At 41.5% G+C, this 25,220-nt stretch overlaps 1 protein-coding gene across 2 annotated transcripts in view; it reads left to right on the forward strand.

Moving 5' to 3' along the window:
- The window catches only part of P3H2 (prolyl 3-hydroxylase 2), a 195,302-nt gene that overhangs the window by 163,071 nt on the left and 7,011 nt on the right, over positions 1-25,220 (forward strand). For both annotated transcript variants that reach the window (XM_055407984.2, XM_088838281.1), the window contains exons 8-14: positions 2,001-2,095; positions 9,950-10,077; positions 11,157-11,252; positions 11,815-11,965; positions 12,850-12,967; positions 14,127-14,202; positions 20,193-20,333. In XM_055407984.2, the coding sequence (XP_055263959.1) occupies positions 2,001-2,095; positions 9,950-10,077; positions 11,157-11,252; positions 11,815-11,965; positions 12,850-12,967; positions 14,127-14,202; positions 20,193-20,333 (805 nt within the window). The remainder of the gene's footprint in view (positions 1-2,000; positions 2,096-9,949; positions 10,078-11,156; positions 11,253-11,814; positions 11,966-12,849; positions 12,968-14,126; positions 14,203-20,192; positions 20,334-25,220) is intronic.

Below are 25,220 nucleotides of genomic sequence, written 5' to 3' on the forward strand. Positions count from 1 at the left end.
ATGAATAAATGCATTTTTTAGAAATGATAGATGTCCAAAAATTTACATATTCCAAGAAGTTCAAGGACTCATAGAACGTTGGACTGATAGTTACATGTTTGATTTTGTCAACTTAAAAAAAAATGCAATCTGAAAGTTGAAAGTTATGTTTTATTCAGCAAATTTTCTGAAGACTGCAAGCCCAGGTTACAGACTCTGAGACTGCTCTGGGGGACTACTCCAAAGAGCTAAGGGAGGAACCAGGATGTATAGGAGTTTTGTTACAAAAACCAGGTAGTCAAAACATCAAAAAACTACTGTTAAAGAAAAACATCTCAAGTTAATTTAGCACTTTCCTTTGTATGGGAAGATGGAAGTGCCTGGGCTCATTAAAATCATTCCTTTGATATGCACTCAGCTATTTTAGGACTTCTCTGGTGACTCAGATGGTAAAGAATCTGCCTGCCAAGGCAGTAAACACCAGAGAAGCAGGTTCAACCCCTAAGTCAGGAAGATACCCCAGAATAGGAAATGGCAACCCACTCCAATATTCTTGCCTGAAAAATTTCATGGACAAAGGAGCCTGGTAGGCTATAGTCCATGGAGTCGCAGAGAGTCAGAGTCAGCACAAACATTCTTAATCCACAAGATCATGAAGTCCAAACTAATATCAAAATCAGAAACTGAGGCTCTGACAGGGCAAAGGGTTCGGACTCTGTCTCACCACAAAGGACTGTCTGGCAGATCCAGATCTTCTTATTCAAAATCTTATGGTCTTCCTCTAAGACTCAAGAGCTCAACCCTTGTTATTCAGTTGTCAAGTCGTGTCCAACTCTCTATGACCACGTGAACTACAACACGCCAGGCTCAACCCCCAGGTAGCCTCAAATTTTTTCAAGATATCCAAGAATGCTATATGCATATTTGGATTTGCTCAATTTGTGTATATTGTAAAGGCAACATGCTATCATGAGTGTGTTTATAAAGTTTGACACAGAATTGTGTCTTCTTTCTTGGAAAATTCAAGACCCACTACACTCAAACATGATTCGTGTCAGTTTGATCATTGTTCAGTGATGTACTCTATGTTCCAGACATAGAACACATTGAGCATTATACACACAGTGCTCCTAGCATTATAAACATGTACATGATCATTTTTTTTCCTGCTGTGTTGGTTTTCAAAGTCTAATCTCAAGGACTTACATTATGGTTACAAGGAATATAAAGGTTGTGAAGAAGATTTAGAGAAGTGAAATACAGCACACTCTTTGGGGAAATAAAGAAGAGCTTCATGGAAGTTCAGTTCAGTTCAGTTCAGTTCAGTCGCTCAGTCGTGTCCAACTCTTTGCGACCCCATGAATCACAGCACACCAGGCTTCCCTGTCCATCACCAACTCCCGGAGTTCACTCAAACTCATGTCCATCGAGTCAGTGATGGCATCCAGCCATCTCATTCTCTGTCGTTCCCGTCTCCTCCCACCCCCAATCCCTTCCAGCGTCAGACTCTTTTCCAGTGAGTCAACTCGTCGCATGAGGTGGCCAAAGTATTGGAGTTTCAGCTTTAGCATCAGTCCTTCCAATGAACACCCAGGCCTGATCTCCTTTAGAATGGACTGGTTGGATCTCCTTGCAGTCCAAGGGACTCTCAAGAGTCTTCTCCAGCACCACAGTTCAAAAGCATCAATTCTTCAGTGCTCAGCTTTCTTCACAGTCCAACTCTCACATCCATACATGACCATGGGAAAAACCATAGCCTTGCCTAGACGGACCTTGGTTGGCAAAGTAATGTAATGACATCTAATTTGATCTTGAAAGATGGGGACTTATGTATGATATAAATGTACAGTATTACTTGGGTAAGGTATCCTTTGCCTTTGAACAATTTTATTCAATAGGATATTGCTATTTCAACTTTTTAAAATTTTAAATTTATTTATTCATTACAGGATAACTGCTTTACAGAATTGTGTTGATTTCTGCCAAATATCAACATTTTTTTTTTTTTTTTGAATGGGCAGGGTCCCGTCAGGAGTGAATGTGGAGGGGGCAGAAGTTCATGGATTGTCAATGGGGAAAAAGTCATTGCCCAAGATAGACCGAGACCTAAGAGAGGGTAAGTACTGTTGACTAGGCCTGTTCTTACCCAGAACAGGGCAGAACCCATTTTCACTGAAAAATGAAGAATAGGACTAAACTATTCTAGTTCATAAAATTCTGAAAGCAAATTGTAGCAAGAATGTCTCAGGTGTGTATATTATTACCTTTGATTTTCACCAAAAGGGCTTCCAAATTCACTCACAGGAGTCCTGTGAGTTAGGCAGGGACTGTATGATTGTGCAGTCCTTAGTTGAGGAGCCCAGGCTTGCAGAGGTTACCTGTCTTGCCTCTCTCACATGGCAGGTGAGTGCCAAACTCACAGAATAGACTGTGTATTAGGAGGAACTTGAAGAGACAGGTCACAGAGATATTGGACGAGCTGACTCACTGGAAAAGAGTCTGATGCTGGGAAGGATTGGGGGCAGGAGGAGAAGGGAACAACAGAGAATGAGATGGCTGGATGGCCTCACTGACTTGATGGACATGAGTTTGAGTGAACTCCGGGATTTGGTGATGGACAGGGAGGCCTGGCGTGCTGTGATTCATGGGGTCGCAAAGAGTCGGACACGACTGAGCGACTGAACTGAACTGAACTGAAGATCCACAAGGCATATATCTGATCAGGGCTTTGATAAATCAGGAGAGTTTATATTGGATTGACAGAAGTGTTGAGGGAGCCATTCAACTGGATACAACAAATGCCACAAAGGCATTGAGGAGGAGAGAATAGGATATTAGATGTCTACATGCATAACTTCAAAATGAATGCAGACATAGGTGGAGTGTTGCCAAAAGTAGTTTTTAAATAGAGGGGAGATCAGTGGAGAAATAACTCCAGAAAGAATGAAGGGATGGAGCCAAAGCAAAAACAATACCCAGTTGTGGCCTCATGCGAAGAGTTGACTCACTAGAAAAGACTCTGATGCTGGGAGGGATTGGGGGCAGGAGGAGAAGGGGACGACAGAGAATGAGATGGCTGGATGGCATCACCGACTCGATGGACATGAGTTTGAGTGAACTCCGGGAGTTGATGATGGACAGGAAGGCCTGGCATGCTGTGCTTCATGGAGTCACAAAGAGTCGGACACAACTGAGCGACTGAACTGAATTGACTGAAACATTATTGTTATCATAAATCATTGGCAAGTGTAGTACAAAGGACAGTGGCAATCCTTTACAATTTTTACTACCTCTATATGTTTCCCAGTTTTCCCAGAAATTTTATATACAATTCATTTTAATACTGGCAGCATCTCCTGTGAGCCAAGTGCCCCCCACTTCACAGACAAGAAAACTGAGGGTCACAGAGACTTACTGACCCATCCAAAGCCCCAGAGCTCGTATTAGCTTGAGGAGGATTTTGAACCCAAATCTCATTTTTCTTCTCTTCATCTGATGATGGAACATAGAAATGTCTATATATCCAAAATGTATCCCCCATTGATTAAATCATTGCAAGATAAGAAGTTTTCCAAAATCTGCATGGAGAAGAAGTACAGTTCTCCTTTCCCTAACAAATGAGCTGTCAGCACATTTCCTCTAGCTGATTTGAAAACATCTGGCTCTGTGTACCTCTCACATTTCCCAGCCCTAAGCTTCCAAGTCAGTTTGAGGCAGTAAACAGGATAATATGCTCATCTAATCTGACCTGGACCTCAGTTTGTGACCACGAAGCCCAGGCTGTCTTTACAAGTGCCAGGGAGCTTCATGGTCAGCCAGAGTTCATGCTGCTTTTTAAGCTGAGAAATCACCCAGGAAGTGCATGCCAGTAAGCCGGGCACTTTGCTGTAAAAGTGTGGGAAACTTTAGGACAGTCGCCAAATTTCAGAGCATTTTCTACCCTCCCCCCAACCTTCCCCTGGCTACCAGGGGTCTGACGTCCAGAAACTGACAAGGGAAGCTAGTGGGAAGAGTGGAACAGAAGACTACATGGGATGGAGCAAGGTCATGATTGACCGGGTTAGCAAGTTCTATCATTTCTGCAGTTGAATGAACTAATCTTAGAATGTTCTCTGGGAACCTACTTGAAAGCCTTCTGTGCAGTCACTGGAGATCAAAATAAGGTCTAAATTAAGTACAGTGGTAGTCGGAGGTGAAGTTCCCAACCAGAAAACACTTTCAACATCAGTCTGACTGAAAGCGTGTGTCAGGGAAGCACAAAAGAATGCATGCTTCCAGAGTAGAATATATTTCACCTTTTCTCATCTTCCACAAAAATATTGTCATCTACTCTGGTTATCTAACAGTATTTAATAGTATTCATATTGGATGACTCCCAGGCATTTAGATGGGAGTGACTCAGGGCTACTGCATCCCAGAGTGACTCCAGTCCATGGAATATGCATGTCATCTTATTAAAAACATCTGTCACTTATCCATTCTTTTTTCAACCACGGGTTTTCCAAAAACCCCGCTTGACAATAATCCCCGAGTCAGTGGGGGTATAGTAGAAATAACTCTGACCTTGGAATCAGGAAGCTTATCTTAGTCTGATGTTCTCCAGAGTGATGGGTAACTGGAGACTCATTGTGTCTGAGCTTTGTGATCCTCACCTGTAACAGAAGAATAGCAACTCTTTGGAGAGGATGAACATGAAAGTCTTTTGTAAACTGTGAGGGACTGTGCTCATATAGGAGCTTGGTAGCAAACCCCTGTTGTTACTTGTATGACCTTGTTGTGTTATGGTAAAATAGATCTTGCCATGTCATGGGCAGTGAACACAAAGGAGCATTTTCTTAGATGATTTTTCTTTATTGCAATGAGAGAGCCAGAGCCAGGCACATACTTTATGAATGAGAGAAGAATTAAGTTGTTCAACTAACTTTCCTTGGGCTGTGGTTAAGAGTTGGCTGAACCCATCAAATCAGATCCCAGGAACCACAACTTATTGGACTACATTTTTATTTTTATTTTAATGTTTGTCTTTGTCTAGTGTGCTACTAGTCATTCATAGGCTGGTAGAATTTTTTATACCACGTGCATTTTTGAATGCAGGATTTATTTTTCCTTTTATATTGTTTTTTTCTTTTGATTAGTAGGTGAGTTTTTGATTGTCTTTTGTTAAATGTATACGTGGGAAGCCTCTGTATGAAGCTCTGTGCTTAACGGTAATTGTGATAGCTACATGAAAGGCAGATTTCTAGTATAGATTCTGTCTGAACCTGTTGGAGCTTAGGTATTTTAGACTCCATGTTACACTTTGTCCCTTAACTTGATCTTTGTTATATTACTTATGGCATGGTTGGGGAAATTTTGCAATATCTCAGTAGCCCTCTTTTATTTTTTATTTTTAACTGACTTTAAAAAATTTATTTATTGGTGTACAGTTGCTGCAAAATGTTCCATTAGTTTCTGCTGTGCAATGAAGTGAGTCAGCTATATGTGTGTGTGTACATGTACAGCTGCCCTTCCTCTTGGGCCTCCCGCATGCCCCTCATCTCACTCATCTCGGTCATCACAGAGCACCGAGCTGAGCTCCATGTGCTAAACAGCAACTTCCCACTTGCTATCTGTGTTACATATAGCCGTGTGTATATGCCAATCCCAGTCTTCCAGTTCATCCCACCACTGCCCCACCATGTCCACACATCTATTTTCTACATCTGCCCCTCTATTCCTGCCCTGAAAATAGCTTGGACTATAAGCCTCCTTTTAAAAATACCCCATTATGCCATGTGCTTATTTAGACAGAGATCTCATTCAGAGCTGAACACAGAATATCAGGCATATTTTACCAATTCAATCATCATCATCATCATCATAGAAAATACTTATACAGAGCATGGTCGGCATTTTTCTGAATGTCTTAGTTTTAGGTAACTTTTGAAGTCATGCTCTAAAATAAGCTGCTGCTTCTGCTAAGTCGCTTCAGTCGTGTCCGACTCTGTGAGACCCCATAGACGCCAGCCCACCAGGCTCCGCTGTCCCTGGGATTCTCCAGGCAAGAACACTGGAGTGGGTTGCCATTGCCTTCTCTGCTAAAATAAGCTAAATATATTTAAAGTAATATACTCTCAATATAGAAAATGAGAAAAACAACAAAGTACAAACCAAGTTGTTCCACTAAACCCTTGATCTATCTTCCATTTCTATTTGGATTTTATACTATAAAATCATTTCCAGGGAATCTACAATTATTTTGTCTTTTTTTGTTGAAGGAATATCTTTATATTTATGAATGGAAATGGAATATGCAGTTTGCTTTTTAATATTTGAGGAACTGCCTATAAATCTTAACTATGTGGATTAGAGCAACCTTTCTCAAATGAACTGTTTTTTGTTAAGAAGTCCATTCCAATCTGTGAAAAAAAAAATTGCACAAAGGTATGCGTGTGCATGTTAAGTCACTTCAGTTATGTCCGACTCTTTGGAACCCGATGGACTATAGCCCTCCAGGCTCCTCTGTCCGTGGGCTTCTCCAGGCAAGAATGCTGGAGTGGGTTGCCATGACCTTCTCCAAGCATTAAGGTAGCAGCTTGTAGCAGCATACATTTACTATCTCGGTTTCTGACAGCATAACTCTGGGGTTAGCTTAGCTGGGTCCATTCTTCAGAATCTGTCACAAGATTTCATCAGGTGTTGACCAGGACTGACATCTCTTCTAAAGCTAAGGAACTATCTTTTTCCAAGTTCAGTAGAAGAATTCGGCTCCTAAAGATTACTGGACTGTGGTTCTCAGTTTCTGGCAGACTGTTGGCTGAAGGATGCCCTCAATTCCTTGCCATGTGAGCCTGTCCAATACAGCCACTTATTTCATCAGCGTGTGTGCTGAGAAGGTGATAGGTTAAGTCAAGCAGAAGACAGGAGTTGCAGTTTTATGTAGCCAATCAAAGAAGTGATATCCCATCACATTTGCCGTATTCCATTAGTTACAAGTAAACTCCAGGCCCCACCTACACTTGAGGGAAGCGAAGGACACAAACCTATGAGTACAGTAGGCAGTGATAATTAGGGGCCAACCTCGAGTCTCTTTGCCATAGGAAGGAAGTGGGGGAGGAAGGAAGGGAAGGAGGTAGGGAGGAGAGAGGAAGAAACGAAGGAAGAGAGGAAGAAAGGGTGGACATTATGCTTATTTTAGGGTGAGAACTGCTGCATATTGTATTGACGCTTAGGATATTTATCAGAGAAGGCAATGGCACCCCACTCCAGTACTCTTGCCTGGGAAATCCCATGGATGGAGGAGCCTGGTAGGCTACAGTCCATGGGGTCGCTAAGAGTCGGACACGACTGAGCGACCTCACTTTCACTTTTCACTTTCATGCACTGGAGAGGGAAATGACAACCCACTTCAGTGTTCTTGCCTGGAGAATCCCAGGGATGGGAGCCTGGTGGGCTGCTGTCTATGGGGTCACACAGAGTCAGCCACGACTGAAGTGACTTAGCAGCAGCAGGATATTTATAATGGCTGTTCATATATTAAAAGTTCGGAGATATAGTCTTAAATTTTGTTTAACCTACTACTTCCCAAACATAATTGATCAAGAAACTCTTTTTTCATTAAAAACTTCTTTGTAGTATAAAGTTTGAGAAATACTAAATTTGAAATATTGACTTTATATGTATATGTTCTATTTATCCTAAAGATTGTTACTAAAACTGGGAGCTTGTGGGTATATTGATATTTTCCTGGACCCCAACAAATTCTATATTTATAAATTTTGTTGGAAAGTTGGAAAAATTAAGAGGGGCAACTAGTGGATCATCTGAATAACCACTTCTAGCCAAGGATGCCATGAGATTTCATACCTCAGTGGGTATGGATGCAGTTACCGTCACATTGGCATCTGTTAATAACAGTTCAGTGGTCAAAGACTAATAAGAAATGAAGTAGGACAAACTTATGAATAATGTATTAGGACCAGATGAAGGCCAAGATTCATCATGGTCCAGTAAGATTCCATAGTAGTTTCAACAGAGAAAACTTGTAGTAGAATGAGTCATTACACACCGAAAGCACTCCAAGGAATGCTGGCTCAGAATAACCTGGGCCAGATTGCTCAGTAAAATATTCATGTGCAACATTGCCATTTAGTTTCCACAAAATAACATTAGCCATTTTATTAACACTGTTAATTTGAATTTAGCTGGTTTTATGGTCCTGCTTTTATCTAATCTTGTAAATTGGTTTGGATATGATAGTTATATGAAGCTATAAAAATAAATACTGTACTTATATTTTTATGATTGCAAATCTGAAAGTTAAATCACAGTGCAAATAATTTGTCAGCAGAGATAACCATACATTACTGAAGACTGAGAAACACTGACTCATTATTTTAATATTCCATTAATCATGGACTATAGTGACTCTGTTATCCCAACTGGACTAATAACATTCAGTGCTGGTCCCTAGTTTGACTAATCTAATTTAATTAAAGGCCAGAGGGTAGGCATCAATTTCAATTGTCTTTTTCTTGTTTGAAACAACTGTGGGAGCCCCACTCACCCCTGTGTCCTCCATGGTAAGCCACTGCTGTTGACAGACATCAGGTCCTTTCAGTTCAGTTCAGTTCAGTTCAGTTCTGTCGCTCAGTCGTGTCCGACTCTCTGCGACCCCATGAATCATAGCACGCCAGGCCTCCCTGTCCATCACCAACTCCCGGAGTTCACTCAAATTCATGTCCACAGAGTCGGTGATGCCATCCAGCCATCTCATTCTCTGTCGTCCCCTTCTCCTCCCGCCCCCAACCTTTCCCAGCATCAGAGTCTTTTCCAGTGAGTCAACTCGTCGCATGAGGTGACCAAAGTATTGGAGTTTCAGCTTTAGCATCAGTCCTTCCAGTGAACACCCAGGATTGATCTCCTTTAGAATGGACTGGTTGGATCTCTAGGAGTATTATAAAGAAGAGAAAAACAAGTTCTGCTTTTCTATTCAGTTTTCTGGTTCAAGATGGTTGTACTTTGCTACAATGAAAGATTTCTTCACCATCAGAGGCTTTGTCCTTCAGTCTTATTCTCTGTAAGGAAAGGACCATGTCAGATCTAGATTTTGTAATTTAACCACATAAAACGTAGCCCCAAAGCACCACATTTTGAAGAGTCTGCTGCTGCTGCTGCTGCTAAGTCACTTCAGTCGTGTCTGACTCTGTGCAACCCCATAGATGGCAGCCCACCAGGCTCCCCTGTCCTTGGGATTGAAGAGTCTATGTGGGGCTAATTTTATAAACTGTGTGTGTGTGTGTGTGTGTGCATAAAAATAAGTATTCCAAAAGCCAGACCATCTGGAATCAATAGGTTGTGGAAAGAAGACTGAGGAGGAGTCAGGTGACGTGAGTGTGACTCTGCTGATGTGCATTTACTCCCTGACTTATCTGGTGAAGGCACTGCTCTAGATACTTGTGAAACTGACAGCACAAATATCATCAAGTAAATGCTTTTCTTTCTTTTTTCTCAAGTGTTTGGTTGTCCTGCTGTCTTTTTTAAAGTTCTTCACCTACCTTGAGGTTGTGTCATCCGGTAATTGCATGAGATGTTGTAGCTGAAGTAGGAACCGAGAGGCTGTGAGAAGGGAGGGGCCAACTGCTGAGAGAATTCTGGAAAATTCTATGATTTTCTGAGCAGAATCCCATGAGATGCTCTGTCTGTTTTGCAGAATCTTCCCTGGAATCAACTGAAAAAATAGAAATTCCTATACAAATGTAATAATACGTATTAATTATGACATCATGGAGAAACGTGCTAGCCAGACGTCTATTTCTTGAATCTATATTGAGCTTCTCAAGCTTCCCAGTGTGTGGTTGTGCCCTTGCATTCCTCAATATTAGTGAGGAAGCTGACTCTCCTGAACTGCACATTGGAAGCTGCTGGGTGTTCCAGCCTTCCCAGCTTAGAGACAGAGATGACAAGGACAGCCATGTGTTTGTCTCTGCAGGTGGCCCTCTGCTCTATGAGAACATCACGTTTGTCTACAATTCGGAGCAGCTGAACGGGACTCAGCGCGTCCTCCTGGATAACGTCCTGTCGGAGGAGCAATGCCGGGAGCTGCACAGCGTGGCCAGTGTGAGGACCGGAAGCCTGACGCTGAGCTGGCCTGGCCTCAGCCTGGGAGTGCTTCGGTCCTGGGCTTACTTGAAGTCTTGGAACTAGGCCTGAAATACCACTTGCTGTAGAAGGACATTGATTGTGGAGGCACTTTCAGAGCCTTTGGGTTGGGTCATTGTAGTTTTGTCCAGATCTGGACATGGCTGTTAGGTCTGGAAGAGCTAGAGGCTTAATTCCTAGGACTTCAGTATCCAGCATGTGACCCCCTTTCATATGAAGTCATTGGGGAAATCACTTTATATTTGACAGAAATTAATCAATATATTTATTTGGCTTCCCTAGTGGCGTTAGTGGTAAAGAACCTGCGTTTCAATGCAAGAGATATAAGAGGATGATTTGATCCCTGGGTCGGAAGATCCCCTGGAGGAGGGCATGGCAACCCACTTCAGTATTCTTGCCTGGAGAATCCCATGGACAGAGGAGCCTGGCGGGCTACAGTCCATAGGGTCGCGCAGAGTCAGATACAAATGAAATGACTTAGCACAGCACAGCACAGTCAATATATTAATTATTTATATTCTAGCTATTTCTACAGAGAAGGCAATGGCAAGCCACTCCAGTACTCTAGCCTAGAAAATCCCATGGATGGAGGAGCCTCGTGGGCTGCAGTCCGTGGGGTCGCTAAGGGTCGGACATGACCGAGCGACTTCATTTTCACTTTTCACTTTCACACATTGGAGAAGGAAATGGCAACCCACTCCAGTGTTCTTGCCTGGAGAATCCCAGGGACGGGGGAGCCTGGTGGGCTTCCGTCTATGGGGTCACACAGAGTCGGACACGACTGAAGTGACTTAGCAGCAGCAGCAGCTATTTCTACAGCATGTGGTGGTGGCATTTGATAATATAAATGTGGGGTGAAAGTTAAGTAAAGATCCCTCTTTTGATTGGAAGAATTACTGACACCAGAATCCTGGAATAAAATGGGGATGGTTCTGACTATTGACTTTGGTTCTCAGTTTTCAGGCAATCAAGGCAGAAATGGGGTTGTGATGAATCCATAATCATCATTAATAGAGCATCTTGTATTTCACTTCCAGGGGATCATGCTTGTTGGTGATGGATACAGAGGAAAAACTTCACCCCATACACCCAATGAAAAGTTCGAAGGTGCAACTGTCCTGAAAGCACTCAAAGTAAAGTCTTAAACTCTTTTGGATTTAAATTCTTAAGTGTTAATCCAAGACCTTCTAGGAATGCCAGATTCAGGGAAAGGAAGGGTTTAGGATATAGACCTACCAGGTCGTTGAAGGGAGCAAGTATGAAATGACACCTTCATTGTTTCTAATCATTCATTTATTAAACCATTCAGTTATCAACCTACCAAACTCTGTTCTTTTCTAAGTTTGCATCTGACAATTAATAAACAACACCCTTGTCCTCAAGAGCTCAAGGTACAATGGTGAAAACATACTCAAGTTATCATTCTGTACTGCTAGAAATGTTTTTGGAAAGGAGTGATGGAAGTGTTCTGAGAGTAAAGAGGATGATTAGCTTTTAACTCCCCCTCTGTGATTAGGCTTCTTTCAAGGGCTCATTTTCCTAACCCAAACCCACAAGTCTATAGTAGTATTCCCACAAGCCAACAGAGAGCTGAGCATCCTATATTGGCTTAGTGATTTCCTCAATAATTGGCGTCTGATTTCCTCAAGCCCTCCAATCAACCCAGTGGTTTCTAATATTCTTCCTTTTCTTCAGTTTGGTTATGAAGGCCGAGTCCCTCTGAAGAGTGCCCGTCTGTTTTATGACATCAGCGAGAAGGCTCGAAAGATTGTAGAATCCTATTTCATGCTGAACTCAACCCTGTATTTTTCCTATACGCACATGGTCTGCCGCACAGCCCTGTCTGGTGAGATTTCAGAGTCTGAACTTGTTCCCTTTTACTCTCTGTGAAATGAGAAAGAAAGCAATGTGGAACAAAGCTCCAGGAACTTGTCAGACTTGATGTAGAAGAGTTCTACATTTTTAAAACAAAAGGAGCTTATTCATTCTGACTTTTCCCTTCCCTCTTTTTCTACTTTGCTCTTCCCTAAACTATTAGAAGGCCATCACTCTGCCTGTGTTCCTTTCCAAATCCATTGCTTCTGCTTGTTTCAATCACATTAAAAAACAACAACAAAAAAAACATTTCTGCTCTAGGTTTCCCTTTTCAGGGTTTAAGAACCTGGAAATGACAGTCCCCATTATGCCCACAAGCATTGAAGGGAAGTGTTTGCAAGATAAAGGAAACATTAAAAGAAATGTTCTTTAAAAAGACAGAGACCTCCTCACTCCCTGGCATCACTATTTCTTCTCCATGTCTTCTCTTCAACACCCTCCTAAGCAGGAAGGGGCAAAGAATGTCACACACAGAAGTAGACTTTCCACTTGTGAATTCTCAGCTGCATCAACTCTTTTCAACATTGGCATGTTATCCTCAACCTTTTGCTGCCATACACAAAGCACAGCACATGAAATGCATGGAATTTCCGCATGTATATTTATATCAGAGAGCTTTTAAGCTGAAGAAGACAGGTGCGACCTGCCTACAGTTTTTTACAATGAGTTCACATCAAAACAGGGTCAGAATCATGTGACCGTGCTTGCCCAGTGTTCTCTACTCTTGCCCTGCCTTCTGACTCCTCAGATTTACAAGGGACATCATCCAGAGGAGAAGACAGACAGATTGTCAGCTTTGCTCTTGAAGGTTATGGCACTCCATCTTTCATGCTTCCTTGTTCCCTTTTCTGGCAGGTCAACAGGATAGAAGAAATGACCTCAGTCATCCCATCCATGCTGACAACTGCCTGTTGGATCCAGAGGCCAATGAATGCTGGAAGGAGCCTCCTGCTTACACATTCCGGGACTATAGGTACCACCAGCCCCTGCTTCAAAACAAAATTTTTGCTCAACAGTTATCAAAAGTCCATGGAAATTAGAAAGCTGATCTGTTTTGCTGTCATCACACTCATCTCGATGAAGCAGAAATGCTCAGATAATTCTCTTAAGCAGCTGCCACAACCCAGAAGTGCCCTTCAGCATGTCGTATTTTTATGTTAAAAATCCCTGCTCATTTGGTTGTATCCTATTTCACAGAACATCCGTTTTGTTTTCATACCAAAAGGTGAAGTTTATGTTTTGTTTTGTTTTTTTCTCACTTGGCTTTCTGTTAAATGTATCCTTGTGGTATATGCATCTCAGTTTGAGAACAGAAGGGATTCATCTCAACATGCAGAGGGATCTCATCACATCATTTACCTATGTCTGCGTTTTGTAAATAAGAAACTGGAAACTCAGGAGAAAAAAAAAATGTATTCTCTTATTGAATGATACCTTACTGTGTAAAGGAAAGAGTCAAGAGTTGTAGTCGCCATGCATATAATGTGTTCATTACTACACTGTGCTCTATACAAAAACGTTTATTGAGCGCCCCCTACCTGCAAGGCTACGCTATACACCCCCTTGGAACTCCAGCTGCTTAAGGAAAAATTGCGTCCTTCAGAGTTACTAGTATAAAAGAAAAGAGAGTTTTAGATTCTGTGGGCAACATCGAAGAGCTAGATTAAACCTAGTTAGGTTTTACTTTGGAAAGTGAAATGTGAGATAAGGTTTGAAATATAATTAAAATTTTAACGTAAGAATGAATAGATACTTCCTATATGACCCTGGACTTCCCTTGTGGCTCAGCTGGTAAACAATCTGCCTGCAATGCGGGAGACCTGGGTTGGATAGCTGGGTTGCTAAGATCCCCTGGAGAAGGGAAAGGCTATTACCCACTCCAGAATTCTGGCCTGGAGAATTCCATGGAGTGGGGTCGCAAAGAGTTGGACACGACTGAGCGACTTTCATTTTCACTTTATATGACCCTACATCTGATCTTACTCTTGAAGTTTAGGAAGGTCAGTCATTTTCATCTCTAGTTCAGAGGAAATTTACTAATCTGGCTGACTGGTTCGTATCCAGTTTCCAGTATTCTGAGGTGATGTTGTGCAGGCATATAAGAGGACAAATGTTTCCCTTTCTTCTTACAGTGCTCTCCTATATATGAATGATGACTTTGAAGGAGGAGAATTCATATTCACTGAGATGGACGCCAAGACTGTGACTGTAAGCAAGTCTGTTCTTGCAAATTTATCTAGCATTTTTTAGTCTCAATTTTGCCATTTTCCAAGGGCTTCTGGATTTCAAATATTTCTGAGCTTGAGAATTCAAGAGGTGAACAGAGATCCAGTAAATTTATACATCATAAAATGTTAGAAATGGAATCATCAATAAAAATCTTCTTGTCCATTTTACATATGGGTGATTTAAAGAATATCTTTTAAGGATCATATTATTAGCGTTAGAACCAAAGTAGGTCTTCAGATTCTTTTTCAAGTAATTTGATGGAGACATAAAAACACCTGTTCTTAAATCACCCACTACTAGGATAAGTCACGTGTCTCTACAGAATGACTTTCATGTACCCTGGTGTCCTGTGTGCTTAGAGTGAGCACTGGTCATCATACTCGTCATTATCCAAATTACTATATGTGCATATATATATGTGTGTGTATATATATATTCACATAATTCTGATGGTAAGTAAACCTATACTTGAAACTTGTATATTCTGATGGTAAGTAAACCTATACTTGAAACTTGTATATTCAGACAAACACGTATGTGTTACATGTTCACACTTTGGATGAGATTCTAAACACATCATCATAGACTAAAAATCAAAAGTTAAAATCAGCCACCATATTCCTAAATAAACTAATGCCTTTGGAAAACCAGCCTACTGAACACTTATAAACCATACAGCCAGAATCTTTGGTCTTTTAGTCAAACAGCAAGTGCCACAGTAGAAAAAACAGAATTTCTGATTGAGGAGATAATTGAATTGTAAATAGATTATGACACATTTCTTTCCTCTATGCAAAGCTAAAATTACTGAAACATGTATGTGATAAACTTCAAGGGTTTTGCATTATATAGTCGGACACGACTGAGCGACTGAACTGAACTGAACTGAGGCTATTTCCACAACTCTTATATGAGTTTTATATATTTTCCTTCATATTTTGTATTCTTCTCTTAGTGTCACTCATGCCATACAACTGGGGTTTAAGCAGATGATATAAAAAAATGCATTATCAGATTTAAAGGGAAAACTTATGGGAATTCTGGCTAAAATTGTCCATAAATGTTGATATAATTAAGAAAAATATCCAGTGTAGTTTAATATACTGTAATTTAAAAGGTCATGGTGCTTCAAACTTTCTTGTTTTTTTTTTTTTGTAAAAAGCTTAAATTTTAACAGGTCAGCATTTTGATATTTCATGATCTGGGGGAAATTAAATCAAGACTGATGACCTGGACTCAATTTAAATCATGATACATGACTATCACCTTTTGAAAATTCTCTGTGCAGAACGTATTTGATTTCTGAGCTCTGTTAACAGGTTCAGAAATGCTTACATCTCACACAATTGGAAAGGGAATCAAACAGGTGGTTGAAAGATTTCTTTGCTTCTCCTCCATCTAGTGGCCAAATTTGGAAATGCCCAATGTTTGAAAAACCAGCTGGGAATACTATGTATAAATCGTTAATTTAATGAATCACTAACATGTGTGAATTCACCAATTTCTGAATGCAAGTTCATTGTAATTTTGCTTTTTAAAGATGTGAAATCAGATATTACTCCCCTTTTAGGTATTTATAGTTTTAAGATAAAAGTACTAATTTAAACAAAGTTTTAATGAAAATGTTCCAAGTTGAGAGGTATATTTGCCGAAATAAGTTCTACTTTAGATAAATGCATATGCTGGAGTTTAGTAGATGTTTTGTAGCTAATTAAAATTCTGAGGTAACCAGTGCCAATAACAAAGAGAAATGGGTAGTTTTCCTTTTTACCTCTCCCCTCTTTGATTCTGGAGGGAAAATTGATTTATTTCTGGAGCAGGGAAATACCCAACGTTTGGCTCCACAAGGAAGAAAATTGTTCTAAATTCTTTACTTTAAAAAAGTCTGCAATTTCCTTGGTGGTTCAGTAGTTAGGACTCCCTGTCTGGAACTGGTGGGCTGCCGTCTATGGGGTCGCACAGAGTCGGACACGACTGAAGCGACTTAGCAGCAGCAGCAGGGAACTAAGGGGCTTCCCAGGGAGCTAGTGGGAAAGATATTGGGAAGTGGTAAAGCTCCCTGAGAAATGGTAAAGCTCAGTTCAACAGTAATGAACCGAGAAATTCCAGATGTTCAAGCTGTATTTAGAAAAGGCAGAGGAACCAGAGATCAACTTGCTAAATCCGTTGGATCATAGAAAAAGCAAGAGAGTTCCAGAAAAACATCTACTTCTGCTTTATTGACTACTCCAAAACCTTTGACTGTGTGGATCATGACAAACTGTGGAAAGTTCTGAAAGAGATGGGAATATCAGACCACCTGACCTGCTTCATGAGAAATCTGTATGCAGGTCAGGAAGCAACAGTTAGAACCGGACATGGAACAACAAACGGACTGGTTCCAAATAGGAAAAGGAGTACGTCAAGGGTGTATATTGTCACCCTGCTTATTTCACTTATATGCAGAATACATCATGAGAAACGCTGGGCTGGATGAAGCACAGGCTGGAATCAAGATTGCTGGGAGATAAATCAATAACCTTAGATATGCAGATGACACCACCCTTATGGCAGAAAGGGAAGATTGCCTCTTGATGAAAGTGAAAGAGGAGAGTGAAAAAGTTGGCTTAAAGCTCAACATTCAGAAAACTAAGATCATGGCATCTGGTCCCATCACTTCATGGCAAATAGATGGGTAACAATGGAAATGTGACAGACTTTTATTTTCTTGGGCTGTAGAATCACCACAGATGGTGACTGAAGCCATGAAATTAAAAGACACTTGCTTCTTGAAAGAAAAGCTATGACCAACCTAGACAGCATATTGAAAAGCAGAGGCATTACTCTGCCAACAAAGGTCCATCTAGTCAAAGCTATGATTTTTCTAGTAGCTATGTATGGATGTGAGAGTAGGACCATGAAAAAGCTGAGCACCGAAGAAGTGATGCCTTCGAACTGTGGTGTTGGAGAAGACACTTGAGAGTCCCTTAGACAGCGAGGAGATCAAGCCAGTAATTCCTAAAGGAAATCAGTCCTGAATATTCATTGGAAGGACTGATGCTGAAGCTTAATAAGCTCCAATACCTTGGCTACCTGATGTGAAGAGCCAACTCATTGGAAAAGCCCTTGATGCTGGGAAAGATTGAAGGCAGGAGGAGAAGGGGACGACAGAGGATGAGATGGTTGGATGGCATCACTGACTCAATGGACATGAGTTTGACCAAGCTCCAGGAATTGGTGGATGAACAGGGAAGCCTGGCATGCTGCAGTCCATGGGGTCGCAAAGAATTGAACACAACTGAGCAAGTGAACTTAACTGAGTGGTAAAGAACCCTCCTGCCAATTCAGGAGATGTAAGAGACATGGGTTTGAGCCCTGGATAGGGAAGATCCCTTGGAGGAGTGTATGACAACCCACTCCAGTATTGTTGTCTGGAGAATCACATGAACATCGGAGCCTGGCAGGCTATGGCCCATAGAGTTGCAAATAGTCAGACACAACTGAAGTGACTTAGCAGCATACACGTTCAAGTAACTAAGATCCTGCAAGCCGTGTGGTGTAGCCAAAAAAAATTAAAAGAAAAATCTGGAAGTTGTATAATTACTGAATGGTGGCTTAAGATTTACATTTATTCAAGACAAGTACAGCACAGAGCCTTCTCTGTCTTTAATCATCAGTTACATATAAAGCAAAAGGAACTTTCTTTTGTCATACTTGGAAGAAACGTGGATTATTTTCAACAGCAGTATACTTTTGAAACACAGTTGTTTAGGAATTTTAGTTTCTCTGTGCAAGCTTGAAAAAGATAAAATCTAATGAGTTCCATTTGCTTCATGAAAAACTAAACTCAGTGGGGCTGTGTTCCAAAAGTGTGTTTACAATCATTTAGCTAAACTTCAGAATACATTTTCTCATAGAAGCAACATCATCAGTGGAACTTGTTTATTTCTTCACATACCTGAATTATGAGAGGTGATGTTCTCCATTTGACGAGGTTAGTCCTTTGTCACCCCACACACCTATAACCAGTGCCAATGGCTTCAAACAATTGATAGCTTCTTCTCCTAAGCTTTCCCAGAGTCCTTCACGTGTAAACATGCTTTCAATTCTTCCATCAGAGACACAGCATTAAGTTGTCCCCACGCCCTCTCTTTAGAATTGTAAGATGCTGATGCCAAAACTCCATACAGAAGCAATAGCAACCACATGTGGATAAGGGAGTCCTGACCAGCACCAGGGAATGAGCAGCTCAGAAAACCTAAAAGTAGATCCTAAAGTCATGTAAATAGGAAGGCTTTCCTGTCCTGCCTCATTTGCTTCAAGTATCAGTGATTTTGCTGTTTCTATGTAGAAATACGTGACATATTCTTCCTCCAGAAACACAAAATCAGATGGATAAAGGCACCAGTAACTAGGAAGCTCTCTAAATTTACATCAGAAAGTTACTTTGACTTTGATAAAGCTGCTTAAGAAAAGCGACTCTCTCTAGCAAAGACAAAATACTCCTTAATTATTGAGAACAGAGGAGTAACCAAAGTGACTGTTTTTTGTGCTCTTCCCTTTCACACACACACACACAGAGACACACACACCTGGGTCTCAGGATTTTTCACTTCTCCACTTACTTTTGACCTTCCACTTGTTGGCACACAGTCTGGGAATACTTAAGTTAGTTAGCATTCAAGAACTTCAGGAAATTTTCCAACTATTATTCTTGAAGCTGCCAGTGAGAAAACTTAGCCATTGAATTCTATGGTGAAGGGAACCAAAGTTTCTTCTAATGGGCATCTATCAAGTCAATTCAGAAAATAGCTAATTAGAACAGGTCCATCTTATCAAATAGTCTAACAATTGGTACCACTTTCCAGCTTTTATTCTAAGCTGTACTATGGAATAAGTCTGGTTTCTATGTTTCTCAAGAAAGAAAAATGAACTCTGCTTAGATCAGACACTTTAAACATGGAAGCAAGACCCCTAAAATCCCATTGCTTCAGCTTATTTAGTTTAGGGAGCCTGCTGGCTTGATCTAAGCAGTACTTCTTTCCCTTATACCTTGTTCTCCCTAATCAACTCCACCTGAGCCATGCACAGGCTTGGAAGGACTGTGCCAATCATTTCAGAGCCCTGGAGGCTATGGAGTGGGTCACCCAAAGGAGTGATGTGTTCTCATCACTAGCGGTATAAAAGTATTGGCTGAGGACTACAGGGCAGGAATATTGTAACAGGAATTAAAATAGCAGCTAAGATTAGACTTGAGTTTTTAAAACTTTTGTATTTTGAAAAGTCCACGGACATAAATGCACCATTAAGGAATTTGAAAGGGTGCATCACTACTGGGGCTTCCCAGCTGGCACAGTGGTAAAAAATCTGCCTGCCAATGCAGGAGACGCGGGAGATGCAGGGTCAGTTCCTGGGTCCAGAAGATCCCCTGGAGGAAGAACGGCAACCTGTTCCAGTATTCTTATCTGGAAAATTGTATGGACGGAGGGGCCTGGTGGGCTACAGTCCATGGGGTCGCAAAGAGTCAGACACGACAGCATACTCACTGCTACCTAGATCAATTATAATAATTGCCAGCACTCCAGGTCTCCCCTCGATTTGCTTTTGTCATTCCACAAATATTAAGTGTATGTTTACTTAGGCTGTGCTGGTACTAAAATTAGAGAAATGAATTAAAAAAGAGAGCCTTTGCTGTCAAGGGGTTTGCCAGCCACCAACACAGCATGTATTGAGCAGTTACCACGTGCCATGGACGGTGATGACCATTTTACCTGATAACTTTATTTCCTGAATTAGGTATTATTTTGACCTTATCTTTGTCTTATAGATGAGAAAATTGGAAACAGTCTCTGTCTTCTTCAGCCCCAGGATTCCATTGTTCTTTGATTCAAAACTTGACTCAAGTAACTGAGTCGAAGGATAGAGAAGGGGCATTATGGAAATGTTCACAGTATTGAAATTGAGAGTCATATTTTCACTTTCTTTCTCAGGCCTCTATAAAACCAAAGTGTGGGCGCATGATCAGCTTCTCGTCTGGAGGAGAGAACCCACATGGGGTGAAGGCAGTCACCAAGGGCCAGAGGTGTGCTGTGGCTCTGTGGTTTACCTTGGACCCACTTTATAGAGAATTGGTGAGTTTCTGACCCCTCGCCCTCAGAAAGTCAATGAGACACCCTATAGAACTGCTTCATGAGCTAACTGATCTGAAAATTCTTATGAGTTGATACATAACCCTTCAGGAATCTTAGAGATCATGGGGGAAAAAACTTTTACAGAATCCTTTCTGTCTGCTTTCCAATACTGGCTGTTTTCTAAGCAAGAACACATTTTCTTAATCAGATCCATGACTTAGCAATTACACATCTGATGTTTGCACTGTAAGTTTTAGGAAAAGGGGCTAAGAATGCAGTTCTTGATCAGATGGGTTTTTATAAGTGAATGTTTGCAGAAATAGACATCTCAGTGATATTCAGCACTCTCCTAAATTAGTCCTGAGTTTATTAACAAATCGTAGCATCAGAAGAGAGCAATCATTTTCCACTGGTCACCAGGAAGACTAATTTGTTTTCTCAGCAAACCCTTAAAAAGTTCACCAAATCATTTATGAAACACTTATAGAAGACAGTGAGGGGACATGAAAATTTATTATTTACTACTATTAAGTTAAATCTTAAAATATTTTTATTCTCTTAGAAGTGACTGAGGACACTTAGTCTGGATAAGAGACTGTGATCTCCCTTCTATATGTTCTGAGCAGAGGTTATAGTGTTTGTAAGTCTTCCCAGGTGACGCTCATGATAAAGAACCCAGCTGCCAATGCAGGAGACATAAGAGACCTGGGTTTGATCCCTGGGTTTGGAGGATCCCCTGGTGGAGGGCATAGCAACCCACTCCAATATTCTTGCCTGGAAAATCCCATGGACAAGGAGCCTGGTGGGCTACAGTCCATAAGGTCGCAAAGACTTGGACATGACTGAAATGACTTACCACACACAGCACGTGAAGCTATAGAGGAATGAATTAAATCCTATAGATACAGCCCCTGGGAGGAATATCTAGGCTCAACATAAGGAATAACTTTCAAACCGACTCCACCATTTGGTAGAGTTCCCTTCTTTGGAAGCACAGAGTTACTTGTCACTGGATGACTCCAGTCACAGACTCAGCAACTTCTTGGAATGAAATGCTGAGCCTGAACCTGAATCTTCATGGCAGGGGCTTAATCAAATGACTTCAAAGTATCCTCCAGCCTTGAGTCTTAATGAAGTTATGAAATTCTAGTCTTTAAAGTGGCATGTGAACCAGTTTTCCTCTTTAGATCCCTAAATTGGATCCAATTGCATCAGAAACGGTTTAAAATGAATTTCTCTTATATACTGTTTTTGCCATCCAAACCTAACTCAGTTTTTAGGCCTCATTCCTAAACATTCTTTCACATGTTTCACAAATTTTTATAAAAGATCTACTGTGTGCTTGGAAAACTCCACTAGGGGGGCCCTGGGGGTACATGATTGAACAAGGCAGAGCTTTGACCACAAGGAGCTTGGAGAGGCCAACAGGAAAATGATGGGGAGAAGACAGCCATCTGCATATGTAGGGAGATATCAAAGAAGACTTACTTACATAGAAGGTGTTAGTTGCTCAGTCATGCCACTCTTTGCGACCCCATGGACGGCAGCCCACCAGGCCTCTGTCCATGGGATTTTCCAAGCAAGGATACTGGAGTGCCATTTTCCTTTCCTTCTCCAGGATTGTTAACATAGGGCAACCCCAAAAGAGCAGAGGATGACAGCTGGGCACAAAAGAGAGAAAGAATAGTCCTGACAGCGGGAGCAGGGCAGGGAGAGATCTGAAAATATCACAAGGGACTGAGTAGTCTCCTTTACATGTAATTCCTCTCGCCGCTTGCCTCCCCATGGCCAAAATGCCAGTGTTCCCCACATCACCCCTTCTTGACTAAAGAATCTAGGCACATGAGTACACAGTGGAGTTAACAACATTGTTGGAGAATTGTCTCTTGTTTTTTAATCTTTAGTGTTAAACAAACTTTTAATCTGTTTTATTATTCAGTATCTCAGCCTCTCCTTCAAGGTATTTGTTTCTACCAAAATAAGCTCACACACACACAAATAACACAAAGTTTATTTTCCTTCCTAACCTGGAAAGTACTAGGGAAAATCCTTCAGTCTCCAGGCTATGGCGACATCTAGTGGTCACAGAAGAAAATGACCACAGCTTCTATGGCAGCTACCAAGAAAATCTTGCCTATGACATGATTCCCAGATTTTGCTCCACAATGTAGTCAACTGGGGATCTTTACAAACTATTGACATTTTGGCTCCCACATTTAAAAATTCTAGATTGATTAATTTAGGTGTCGGAAGTTTTAAAAGTTCCCCAGATGATTTCAATGTGTAACAAATTTTAAGAGTCCCTGAGTTGTTCAGTCGCTCAGTCGTGTCTGATTCTTTGCAACCCCATGGACTGCAGCATGCCAGACTTCCCTGTCCATCACCATCTCCCAGAGTCTATTCAAACTCATGTCCATCAAGTCGGTGATGCCATCCAACCATCTCATCCTCTGTCGTCCCCTTCTCCTCCTGCCTCCAATCCCCCCCAGCATCAGGGTCTTTTCAAATGAGTTGTCTCTTCACATCAGGTGGTCAAAGTACTGGAGCTTTGGCTTCAGCATCAGTCCTTCCAACCAATATTCAGGGGTAATTTCCTTTAGAATTGATTGGTTTGATCTCCTTGCAGTCCAAGGGGCTCTCAAGAGACTTCTCCAACACCACAGTTCAAAAGCGTCAATTCTCTGGCATTCAGCCTTTTTTATTGCCCGGCTCTCACAGTCTTACATGACTACTGGAAAAACCATAACTTTGACTATATGGACCTTTGTCGGCAAAGTAATGTCTCTACTTTTTTTAATATACTGTCTAGGTTTGTCATTGCTTTTCTCCCAAGGAGCAAGCGCCTTTTAATTTCATGGTGGCAGTCACTGTCTGCAGTGATTTTGGAGTCCAAGAAAACAAAGTCTGTCACTGTTTCTATTGTTTCCGCATCTATTTGCCGTCAAGTGATGGGACCAGATGCCATCTTCTTCATTTATTTGAATGTTTGATTTTAAGCGAGCTTTTTCACTCTCCTCTTTCACCTTCATCAAGAGGCTCTTTAATTCCTCTTCACTTTCTGCCATAAGGGTGGTGTCACCTGCATATCTGAAGTTATTGATATTTCTCCCAAAAATCTTGATTCCAGCTTGTGCTTCATCCATCCCGGCTTTTTGCATGATATGTTCTGCATATAAGTTAAATAAGCAGGATGACAACATACAGCCTTGAGGTACTCCTTTCCCAATTTTGAACCAGGAGTTAGGCACCTCCTTTCAGGTTAAATCCCTGAGCAAAGAAAGCCTGACTTTCAAGACATCATCAGAGCTGGCAGACTTACATGCTCATTAGAGTTTACTTTAAAGGCATTCAGTCAGTTCAGTTCAGTTCAGTCGCTCAGTCGTGTCCGACTCTCCGCGACCCCATGAATCACAGCACGCCAGGCCTCCCTGTCCATCACCAACTCCCGGAGTACACTCAAACTCATGTCCACAGAGTCGGTGATGCCATCCAGCCATCTCATTCTCCATCGTCCCCTTCTCCTCCCGCCCCCAACCTTTCCCAGCATCAGAGTCTTTTCCAGTGAGTCAACTCGTCTCATGAGGTGGCCAAAGTATTGGAGTTTCAGCTTTAGCATCAGTCCCTCCAATGAACATCCAGGATTGATCTCCTTTAGAATGGACTGGTTGGATCTCCTTGCAGTATAAGGGACTCTCAAGAGTCTTCTCCAACACCACAGTTCAAAAGCATCGATTCTTCGGCGATCAGCTTTCTTCACAGTCCAACTCTCACATCCATACATGACCACGGGAAAAACCATTGCCTTGACTAGACGGACCTTGGTCGGCAAAGTAATGTCTCTGCTTTTTAATATACTATCAAGGTTGGTCATAACTTTCCTTCCAAGGAGCAAGTGTCTTTTAATTTCATGGCTGCAATCAGCATCTGCAGTGATTTTGGAGCCCAAAAAAACAAAGTCTGACACTGTTTCCACTGTTTTTCCATCTATTTCCCATGAAGTGATGGGACCAGATGCCATGATCTTTGTTTTCTGAATGTTGAGCTTCAAGCCAACCTTTTCACTCTCCTCTTTCACTTTCATCAAGAGGCTTTTGAGTTCCTCTTCACTTTCTGCCATAAGGGTAGTGTCATCTGCATATCTGAGGTTATTGATATTTCTCCCAGCAATCTTGATTCCAGCTTGTGCTTCTTCCAGCCCAGCGTTCCTCATGATGTACTCTGCATATAAGTTAAAAAAGCAAGGTGACAATATACAACCTTGACGCACTCCTTTTCCTATTTGGAACCAGTCTGTTGTTCCATGACCGGTTCTAACTGTTGCTTCCTGACCTGCATACAGGTTTCTCAAGAGGCAGGTCAGGTGGTCTGGGATTCCCATCTCTTTCAGAATGTTCCACAGTTTATTGTGATCCACACAGTCAAAGGCTTTGGCATAGTCAATGAAGCAGAAATAGATGTTTTTCTGAAACTCTCTTGTTTTCTCCATGATCCAGCGGATGTTGGCAATTTGATCTCTGGTGCCTCTGCCTTTTCTAAAACCTGCTTGAACATCTGGGAGTTCACGGTTTACATACTGCTGAAGCCTGGCTTGGAGAATTTTGAGCATGACTTTACTAGCGTGTGAGATGAGTGCAATTGTGCGGTAGTTTGAGCATTCTTTGGCATTGCCTTTCTTTGGGATTGGAATGAAGACTGACCTCTTCCAGTCCTGTGGCCACTGCTGAGTTTTCCAAATCTGCTGGCATATTGAGTGCAGCACTTTCACAGCATCATCTTTCAAGACTTGAAATAGCTCAACTGGAATTCCATCACCACCACTAGCTTTGTTCGTAGTGATGCTTTCTAAGGCCCACTTGACTTCACATTCCAAGATGTCTGGCTCTAGGT

Source organism: Moschus berezovskii, chromosome 1 (assembly GCF_049115385.1).
Source record: "Moschus berezovskii isolate FMDL1 chromosome 1, NW_MosBer_1.0, whole genome shotgun sequence".
Lineage (NCBI taxonomy): Eukaryota > Metazoa > Chordata > Mammalia > Artiodactyla > Moschidae > Moschus > Moschus berezovskii.